Raw genomic sequence first — 11,373 nt, 5'->3', positions numbered from 1 at the left:
TGGATCAATTGGAGCCTGCCACGTGTCAAGTGTTGACTAGCCCACCTTGGACCTCTTATGCCACGACACGTGTCCTCCCCCATGCCAAATGGGAAAACCGGCCACCTAGGCCCAAAGTCTTGTGGAAGCCCAATCAGCCCTAGGTTGACCTAAACCTAGGACTGGCACACATCCCAAGGCATATAAATACCTTCATTAATCCTCATTAAAGAGGATACAGCAATTAATTACTCTCACCCAGAGAACCTAAACACATTGATCACTACTCCCCTAGAGGAACTAGATCTCCCAACCTTTACTTTTTCCGCACTTATTACTCCTCAAACAAGAACTAACTTGACCGTCGGAGGCGGAACTCCCACCACAAGGAGTCTCCGTTGTTTTGCAGGTACAGGCGCAAGGAGACCAGTCCCGGAATTGTAACTCTCCCACAGGACATCAAAAAACCCCGAAACACATGTTATAATGTTTCTTATTCATCACGCTACAGACCATTACCCACTTAGAAAAAGTGTTAAATGTAACAACACCATCTCCACATTTAGCATCATCTCAAGTATCCACAACTCTTAAGTACGTTATCACCGAAAAGGATCACGAGATGGTGACTTCCACGTGGTTACGTATGTTAAATACTCATGCTATGGTATTAAAAAAAAGGGGTGTGACACTCTCTATACCAATACCAAAATGCATGTTTCTTAATGAAGATGTGGGTGTGACGCTTGACTACGAGGACTTGTTGGATTGGTGTTTTAAAAGAGAGGTTGGAGAATCCCAAATGAACATTTTCATAAAGTGAGTGTTTTTTTACCAATTACCCCTTTAGTCTTGAATTTATTTGTGTATTAACTTCAACGTATACAACTTTTGATGGGGCAAGGTACTTGAAAGGTCATTGTCAGAATGAAGGTGTCTCGGGTATGTACGGATTCTGTGACACAAATGTTTTATCTCCAATGACACCAACTATAGATGAGGAGGTTCGATCTGACTATCTAGCTCGTGTTTTTGGATGCAACGAGGGAAAGAATGTCAATCAACTCTTCTTTGCTCCTTATAATGACAAGTAAGTGTACGTAGTAGTTAGTTAAAGTATGTTCGTCGTTTTCCTCAAAGGCAATAGCCTGGCTTTGCATCCAAGTATTGGTTGGTTTAGTTTGCTTCTTTGACCTTTTCATTGGCCGTATACAGTAGCTGATGTCATCAGATTTTGTTAAAGATGTTTGGTAAATTCAGGCATTGTTTAGGTAGTTTGATGATGCTTTGATGCTAAAAGGTCAATTGCAGAACTATTTTCCTATTATATACTTGCTGCTTAACCTTGTTAATGGATTTAAAACTAAGCAAAAAGGCTGGAAATAATTAATGTACCAAGTAAGGTCAATGATGATCAACTGTATAGCTTGATGTTTAGATGATGTCACTGCAATGCTCATTCCCAATGATAAGGTGTTAACTGGTTTAAATTCTGGTTAGTTTCCTAACTTTCATCCAGGAATATGTAGTTTTCAGAAATTTGTTTGTCGTAAATCTCATGCTTTGTATCCAGGCTTCTGAGTTCTGACCATGGCTTTTTATGTTTTCTTGTATTGTTCTTCTGAGTTCTGACCAAGCCTAAATGCCTAATGCAAACCGTTATCTAAGTTTAGGGACTGTGATACAAACATATACATAAATCTTCAGGCATCATTATGAAATTATCTCTCTGTTTAGATATAATTGCCATGTTGTCCAATCCTATCATGATTAAGGATCTAACATAATTTCATTCAGATACCTACCTTATATTAGTTCCTTTATTTTAAAAGGGGTGTACGGGTGTCATAGAATATTCAGTGTTTGTCCGTTGCTATTAGAAACACATGAAAAGTTTAGGGCAAAATCTTGTGTTAAATTTTAATCATCTATATATGGTACAAAGAGACTCCCGATGCCCTAATGTAAAGCAGAAGCTACTTTTTTTTTAACAAATTGTGCTTTGCCTAGAGCCTTCTTAAATATTTGATCGGTTATTCTATATAATTACTATTCAATATTCACCATTGATTTTTGCTAATATAATCACTATCATTGTGTGTAGTATGCATTGGAGGTTAGCTGTTATTAGTCCTTGGAATGGACTAGTGTGCTGGTTAAATCCGACCGGGGAAGAAAACGAGATCAATGAGTTTTCTAAAAAGATCATAAATAAGTACGTGTTAGAGTAATTATCCAACATATCTGTTTTTTGTATTATATATGCTCTATTATTAATCATTCATTTCATTATTTTTGTCAAACAATGTCACAATTTTATAGGGGATTAAAAAAATTCAGCATGGTCCATCGAAAGGACATTAAGAAGATAAAAAAGGATCCATATATTGAGTGGAAGCAACCTAAGGTATGTCATTTTAGTTTATACTCTTGATATTAAAAGAATAATGTGTTATTTAAATGCTTGTGTTATAATGCCAAATTTTCATGCATTTAAAATTTGAATGTCTTTTTTAACAGTGTCCTCGACAACCTCAATACTCCAAGGTTTGTGGATACTATGTTTGTCGCTATATGCTTGAGATTATACAGAAAAGGGTATTGTGGGTTTCTGATAAGGTATGTTTAATCTGATTTATGCATTGCTTTTTAATGTGAATTTATGTAGATAGTTCAGAATCTTTATTTCTATAACTTGGTTTATCATTACCTTGTTGTCTAAGTATCTCGAATATAGGAAAAAACAATTATGTCTCTTGACTTATTTCGAGCTTCTAAATATGCAAGCTTGTGTTCTTTTTTTTTTTTTTTGGTAAGTAAGCAATTTTATTAATACCAAAGAGAAGAGGGCAAGCCCTCAAGATTACAACGGCTAAACAGCCCAAAAAACACACAAAAACACATGGCACACCCAATCCTACCCAACTGCCTATACACAAAAAGCCGAGAACAATAATGGGCCAAAAGCACAACAAGCCCAAAGAAAAACTAATAAACAACAGAACAACACCAAACAAGAGCTCTACCCCAAACAGAAACACGCCCAAGGGAAGCAAAAGCCCCAGGCAACCAGAACAAAACACGCTGAAACCAGAAAGGGCAGCAACCAAACACAACAAAAACCACAACAAATCAGGCACACCACGACCCTAAACTGTCAGAAAACTGAAAAACCAGAAGCAAAGAAAAAGCCTCCAACAGCCCTACCAACACCAGTTCACAGCACACAGCAAGCAAGCCTAAAACAGGCTGCTAACAGGACATTATGCTGAAATAGCTACCCATACAAAGAGTAGCAGCAGACTCCATCTCTTTCTTTCCCATACAGGACAATATTGTCATCAACATGTTGGAGCTCTTCAGCACTGCTACAACAGCTACCAGCATCTTCAGCCCACCTTAAACAACCCCTTTTTTGGTTCTGTCTTCTATCCTCCCCCTTCGAATTAATCCCACCAGCCTGCACACCATTAGGTTTGCCCTACTCCCTAGTAGCTGACCCAGAAGGATGCTGAAACATCCTGCCAGGATCATCTAATTTCTTGCTAGCAGGTTGCACCGGTCTCCACCTTTTCCTAGCCATGGATTCAGTAGGCTTCTTCCAACCCTTTTTCTTAGGACAGAAGTTCACCATATGTCCCATTTCCATACAAAAGGAGCATGTGACAGGCTTCCACTCAAAAAATATTTTCTGTTTCACACTTTCACCATTTTCATCAAGAAATTCAATATGTTGGTACAGTTGCTGCTTTGCAGGGAAAATTTACCCCTTAATGGCTCATTTTAATCATGACATTGCATATTTCAACCCTTATCATTATATTTATTTGTTTGTATGTGTAATTATTTTTTTTTTAATATTGTTATAATATAGCATTATCTTCCATTATTATTATGAATGAGTTATGACTATATACGGCGATTTATTGTTTATCTTGCAGTTTTTTAAAACGGACCCCTGTACATATTCAACTGAAAATATTGACGAAATTAGAGACTTGTGGCTAAGTATGTTCTAGAGCTTGAACAAGATGATGTTAATGAATGAAATGAAGATGGTATAGACATTGCGTGAGTTTAGTTTGTCCATTACTTTTGGGAAAAGTATTGCGATTTTTAGAATTTTTTGTATAGTACTTTTGGAGCTTATCTTAGATGGCATGGAAATTAAATGAGTGGTTTATATTTTTGGGGAATACTGGATTTTTTTTTTTTGCAGATGTTGCTGTATAGTATTTTTGGAGGTTTTACTATAATTATTGGATATGTAAAAGTGTTTATCAACTTTTGTTTATTATTGTATGTTCCATGAATATTATAAAATTATGGAGTAATGTATATGATGTGCATATATATAGCAGTGAAAAATATAGGTACAAATATCCTCAGATTCCATACAAGAACAAATACAGCTCATATACCGTACAGGAACAAATACAAATATAATTGGATTTTGGGAAAAAAAATTAAAAAATAAATAACAAAGAGACCTGTTATCGTTACTAACAGGTATTTTAAATAACAACTATGAGACCTGTTGGCCAAGGTAACAGGTCTCTTTACTTTCTGAAATATATAAAATAATCATGCGCAAAGAGACATGTTGTCTCACTTCTTAAGTCTCCTATTAATACCAAAGGGACTTGTTCTATTGACCAGGTCTCTTAACCAAAGAGACCTGTGAGCTAGAGACCTCCAAAGAAGAGGTCTCTTATGCCTATTTTAACAGGTTTCTAAGGCATATTTTGTAGTAGTGCTACGTAGGGTAATGGGTTGAGCATTTGCATAGTCAGTTTGACTCTCACCAATGTCAACAGCTGCTTCTAAATCACTTTGATTGTCAGTTTTGTCAAGTTGACTTTGTTGCTCGTTCTCTCGAACTTCATTGAGTTAGATTTTTCTCCCACTTGTCATTTTGGAAAGGTGCTCCTTCTCCAAAAAGACACCATCACGAGTAACAAACACTTTGTTCTCGGATTTGTTGTAGAAGTAATACCCCTTAGTTTCTTTTGGGTATCCCAAAAAGAAACACTTGTCTGATTTTGGGTGAACTTTGTTAGAAATTAATCTCTTGACATATGCTTCGCAACCCCAAATCTTAAGAAAAGACAACCGTGGAGGTTTCTTCGTCCATAATTCATATGGAGTCTTTTTGACAGCTTTTAACGGAGCTCGGTTCAGGGTTAGTGCCGCGGTTAGAAGTGCGTGTCCCCAGAAAGAGATAGGAAGTTCAATAAGACCCATCATTGATCGGACCATGTCTAACAAGGTTCGATTCCTCCTCTCGGCACTCCATTCCATTGTGGAGTTCCGGGAGGTGTTAATTCGGAGAGAATACCATTTTCTTTCAGATGATCGTCGAATTCATGGCTCAAATATTCGCCACCTCAATTCGATCAAAGTGCTTTGATTTTCTTGCCAAGCTGCTTTTCCACTTCACTCTGAAACTCTTTAAATTTCTCAAAAGATTCAGATTCGTTTGACATAAGGTAGACATATCAATATCTACTATAGTCGTCCGTGAAGGTGATGAAATATCGATAACCATGCCTTGCGTGTGTACTCATTGGTCCACATACATCCGTATGTATTAGACCCAATAAGTCACTAGCCCTTTCTCCTAACTTGGAGAATGGGTGCTTTATCATCTTGCCTAATAAACATCATTCGCAATTTTCAAACGACTTTAAGTCGAATGAGTCAAAAATACCTTCATGGAGAAGTTTCTTGATGCGTTTGATGTTAATGTGGCCAAGACAACAATGCCACAAGTAAGTTTGATTCGACTCAATGGTCTTAGCTCTTTTGGTGGTATCATTAACATTTGTCTAATCACATATAAAATGTGTAATTTCGTAGAACATATAAGCAAGACATTCAAAAAATAACCATTGTTATAGTCTTGTGATCAAATAGCCCGGCGTCCAACGCCATAGATCAAAATATGTTTAAAAGCATGATAAGCTAGAATTAGTTCATTACAAGCCAAAGACAAATAATGTGCCTAAAAACACGACGGAAAGACCATCTTCATTGTCCACTCGTAGTTTCACTGTTGCACATCCACTTCTGAAGCCCTCTCACTCGGTCCCTGAAAATGGGAGCATAAAGTGAGATATACATGGTATCCAATACCTATGAATATTTATACACAAGTGTTAATGAAGATACCTGAGGTAGATGAAACATTCCTCTCCTCCTCATCCCTTTTGAAGATCTTGCATTCCCTCATGTAGTGGCCTTGCCCACCACAATAGATGCATCGCATTTTCGCTTTGTTCTTGAACTCCTTCTTCTTTTCTCTCAAGGGCCTTTTGGTTGCTCCATAGGAGGTGGCTTGGCGAAGTAGCTACACCACATCTCTTAAGGAGTGTGACTCCTTTCCCACAGCTATATGCATCCTAAGTGCATCATAGCTCGAGTGGAGTGAGGCAAGCAAGATTTGACCCACCATCTCATCATCCAAAGGGATTCCGAGAAGCTCCATGTGCTTGAAGAGCCTAGTCATTCTAAGCACATGAGGTTGGAGGGGCATACCGGGTCTCAATTTGGTATTGTAGACCCTTGACCAAAGCCGGTACCTCTCCTTAGCAAGGCAACCTTCTTCCGGTGGCTTTATCTTCATGTTTGAGAGTGACCTAGTCACATCAAACACAAGTCCATCATAGTTTCCATTGAGACTCTTGGTGACTCTCACATTGACGATTTCCTCAAGTACTTTGAGGAACATGTCCGAAAAATAGGAGGAGAACTTTTCCTTCCATTCTTCCGGGGTGGAATTAGCCATTGAGATCTTTTTGCAATCAGAAGACCATGCATCATGAGTCTCATCACTCATGATTCCCTTAGAGAAGAAGCTTGGAATGAGAGTATCAAGAATGTACTCCATGGAACAATTCCGAAGAGTTTTTCGGAGTTCCTCTTCCCATTCCTTGAAGTTGACCAAGTTTAGGCTAAAATCCAACTTGTCAGAGAGTTCCGGACACATAAAGTTGTTGTTGATATTAGATGCAGTCATGATTCTACAATTGAAAGAATTTGCAATGAAAAACTATTCATAAAACCAATAAGTTTGATATTTAAAGCATACATGCAAATTTTCAATCTTATTGAGCGTCTTATCCACGAATTAATATTTGTCCCTTTTAGGCGAGAATAAAACGATTTTAAGATCCCAAAAATCAAAAAGTGATTAAGCATGCTTTGGCTTGTCTTAACACTTAATATTTTAAGGTAAGCAATCTAATTGCTAATAGCTCTAAGCTACTCTTGGTTCGATAAAACGTTGCATCTAATGCTTCCTTGACGTTTTATCTCCATTGCCACGAGATCTAAGGACTCTTTACTGATATTGTTGAGCTTAACCAAGACCAACTTGTATACTTAGTATACCTTACGTTCCTAGGGAAGTAGTGATGCGTCGCTTTGGCGTAGCCCATCACTACACGCATTAGTTCGGTAAGTGTTGTTCTTAGAATGGCAAATTTGGCTCAATATTATAGGGACCTAGGGTTTCTATGTTGGTTGATTTAAGTGAACTTAATTAATCGTCGCAACATTCGAAATCCTAAACATGCATCTAACATATCGTTCATATATATAAGCATAATTATATATATATAGAAAACATAAGTAAAAGATGCATTTGGCAACTAGCATGACCCCTTGAGTCTTCGAGTCTTCAAGGGTTTTCGATGCATCCTCTTGGCTTGTCTTCTTAGAGACGCCGTCTTCGAGACATCTCCACCAAATATGCAACTACTAGTTATTATGACTAGGACTAATATAAATATTAAGGTACAAAAATACGCAACGGTACGCATACCGTATTTAGATTTACAAAAATACATAATGGATTGCAGTCCGTATTTACTATCATAATCGGGCCCCACTAGTTGCCATTTTCATAAAACCTGTGATAGAATATACATTCCATTCATCCATTCACTATGTGTGAATGGCCCATGCAGTTTACAACGAAAACAAGTAACAATGCATAACACGCGCAAACTAGTAACTAACTTAGGTGGTTAATCTGATTAACGCGCCTAATTAAAACTAGTCAAAGTTGTTAACCGATTATGTGACTAGAACGCAATAAAATTAGCTCGAGTAATTAACGAAGCTCCCACTAAATTTCGCATCCAACTTAATTAATCCAATTAATTAAGCCGGTTAACCAAATTTTGCCAAATTATTTTTGCAAGTGCCGAAAAACCGAGGCCTAGCCTCGTTAAAATAATAAAATAATTAAAACGGCAAAAACCGCAAAACACATAGCCCAACGATGCCCAAGTGCCTAGCACCAAGGCCCGAGGCTCGTTGTGCTAGGCACCAAAGCGCGACTTCTATGCGTGGCTGCTGCCCCTCGCACACCACTTGCTGCGCCAAGCACGTGGGAGTGGCTGATAGCATCGCTCGCGCGTTATGCTGGTCACATCAGCGTGCTTGCGTGCAAGCAAGACTCAGCCTCAAAGCCCCTAGGCTGTGCGAAGTTGTGCTGCCCACTGCCGCACACCGCAGCACCCCACGCAACGCACCAAGCTTACACCAAGCGTGCACGAAGCTCACACACACCGCACCAAGTACACCAAGCTCCGCATACACACGCACCACGAGACACGCATCGAAGCACCAGCAGCCCCGCATACCTCGGCAACCACATGTGGGTTGCGCAAGCAGCCCGACTGGCCAAGGGAGTGTTCGGGGCTTGTGTGCCTCGATTTGCGTGCTCGTGCTCTCGGGATTTTATCCCGATTTTTGTGTGATGTTAAAATTAATTCTAAATTAATTTAAGAATTAATATTGAGCAAAAAATTAAAATAAATCAAGTCCAACTCAAAATAAATTCAATTTTAGTGCACAAACCAAAATTAATTCAAGAACTATTCTTTAGATTATTTTTGGTTCATCTTGATGCTACAAAATTGAAGGGCTATTTTCACAATTAATTTAACCATACATAAATTAATAATGAGATTTGACAAAATTAAAGGGGTTGGAAAAATAAACACAATTATCCAAGGATAAATTTCCAACACTAACTTGTGTAAACTTGAAAAATTACATCTTCCAATATGAAGATTAATTAAATTTCAATCACAAGTTTTGAACTTTTAAGACTTTAATCAACTCAAAAATGATTAAATCCAAAATTAGTTCAACATGAATTTAAAAATTTAAGTTCCAACCAAATAAACAATTAAAGATTGGATCTTTATCACTTTTAGGGACTTCAAAATTACAAATTCACTATAAACATTCACACTTGAAGCAATTAATTTGCAAAAATGTGAAATTGCAAGTTTATGTGAAAAATGAACTCACCAAATTAAACACCAAATATGACTTCATAAACATGCTTAATAAGGGTTATTATTGCAGTAGATTAATGATGTAACCATACACATAATCTAACATTAACATGTCATAATTAATCAAGATTTAAAGATTTAAAATTTTTCGTCAAAACGAAAAACCACTCGAAAAACATGTTTCTAGGTGGATTTTGGCTTCTGGATAGCCCTTAAAAAGAATCAAAAATGATTTAGAACATCAATTCCACCCAAAATTTAATATTTTTGGGTCGAAATCTAGGTTCTTGAGCCAAAATTAGTATAAATACGAGAATAAAACTAATTAAAACGAGCTTCTAATTTAATTAGAAAGCAAAACCAAAAATTTAAATCCTTTTTAAATCGCCTTAATTAATTATTTAGTTACAATAATTAAATTAGCGCGGCTCCAATAATTGGGTTTCGTAGTGTCCGACACTACGCGGATTGAAACCCTCCCAAAATCCTCACACAAATTAAAGTAACTAAACATGCATATTAATTAATTAACAATCACATAATTAATTAACATGGAGAGAGAAAGAAGAAAAGACAATCTTACCCTTGACGCATGCTTCGCTCTTTCTAAGAGCTCGTACTTGAAAGTGTTAGCTACGCAAATGCGAAAGCCTCCAACAATTCTCACCCTCGAGACCCGACCCGAACGGTCCCTACCTCGCAGGTTAGTCGGGGCTAGACCAAGAAAGCTTAGAGTATTAGAATTAAGGTATTCTCTTCTTGTCCCTTCCCAATCCCAAATGATGGGTATTTATAGGGAAGGGAGCCTTGAATTCCAATCTCCCATCAATGTGGGAGAGTTGGTAAAAATGCACTTTATTCAATTTATTTTAATTAAAAAATCAAATTGATAATGAAAGTGAATCAACAAACGTCAAGTGTCAAGAGGTGATCAAGGGGGTTAGGTGAAGACCACAAGGGAGGACCAAACTCCCCTTGCTCCCCAAGCAATCCACCAAAAATCAAGTGCCCACCTTACATGAGCTGGCCACGCACATGTTGGCTGGCAGCATCCTTGGTTGCCTAGCATCATGGTTGGGCCTGCTAGCTAACCCACACAAGCCTACGCACAGCCAGCAGGCCACGCAAGCCATGCGGGCTGCTACTGCTGCTGTGTTGCTTATGCTTGTGTTAGGTGCTGCCCAGCACGCAAGCACGAATAGCCCATAGCACAAGCACGCATAGCGTGTTGCTACTGCTGATGCGATGCTTGTGCTAAGTGCAGCCTAGCTGCTGCGTTGCTTGCGGCTGGGTGCAAGGCCAAGCACACTAGCACGCTAGCACGCATGGCGCACCAGCTTCTAGCATGCGTGCAGCCAGGTGCACCAGCCCTGCAAGCATGCTCGACCAGCAAGCCTAGCACGCACACGCATGCTTGGTTTGCGGCCTAGACATGCGATGCGGTTGGTGCCCTATGCTAACCTAGCCTTCGCATGGCTAGGCCAATGCGAAGCTACAACTTAGCTTGAACTAGTTGTTTGCTTGATTTCTCGTCTCGTCGAATTATAAATTCGACTCGACTTACGACGCTCTAAGCTCGATATCCGACGTCTTTGTACATAATACTCTATTGACTCGTCTAATCCTTCGGATTGATTCGTCGCCTCGGATCGGTTACTCGATTGGGGTGTGACCCGAAGGGTTCAGTTAAGTTTAAGCTGTAATATTAATTATACATTAATATTACTGATCGGAAGCGGCCTCCACCTAGGCATTCTGATCATATGACCTCACTGAATAATTAGCTTTCTAATAATTTCGAACCCTCTATCGTAATAATACACTTGTTGGAAGGACACCAATGCTTTCAATGTCGACATTAACGGAGAGAAAATTGCGTCCATGACCCATTAAAATTAATAAGGTAGAGACGCTATGGTTAGATCTAGACGTTTGTGGCATACGTGGAAAAGCAGCACAATCATCTAGGTGATATTCATAGTAAGAAGTTTTAAATATACCCTGCATAAATGGGTGAAAGGACGGTCCAACCCCGATGATAAACGATAAACGTTTATCATCTTTTTTTTTAATAGCAAAA

At 38.5% G+C, this 11,373-nt stretch overlaps 1 protein-coding gene across 1 annotated transcript; it reads left to right on the top strand.

Annotated features, from left to right (window-relative positions):
* Positions 1–398: 398 nt before the first annotated feature.
* Positions 399–4,451, top strand: LOC110734490. The gene is made up of 6 exons (XM_021914654.1): positions 399–798; positions 884–1,069; positions 2,084–2,194; positions 2,302–2,386; positions 2,500–2,598; positions 3,921–4,451. The coding sequence occupies exons 1-6, from the start codon at positions 602–604 to the stop codon at positions 3,996–3,998; spliced, it is 756 nt and encodes a 251-aa protein (XP_021770346.1). The 5' UTR covers positions 399–601; the 3' UTR covers positions 3,999–4,451.
* The last annotated feature ends 6,922 nt before the right edge of the window (positions 4,452–11,373 follow it).

The sequence above is a fragment of the Chenopodium quinoa genome, unplaced genomic scaffold (assembly GCF_001683475.1).
Source record: "Chenopodium quinoa cultivar QQ74 unplaced genomic scaffold, ASM168347v1, whole genome shotgun sequence".
Classification (NCBI taxonomy): Eukaryota; Viridiplantae; Streptophyta; class Magnoliopsida; order Caryophyllales; family Amaranthaceae; genus Chenopodium; species Chenopodium quinoa.
Note: the sequence above shows the minus strand (reverse complement) of the source record. Positions and strands in the feature narration are given on the sequence as shown.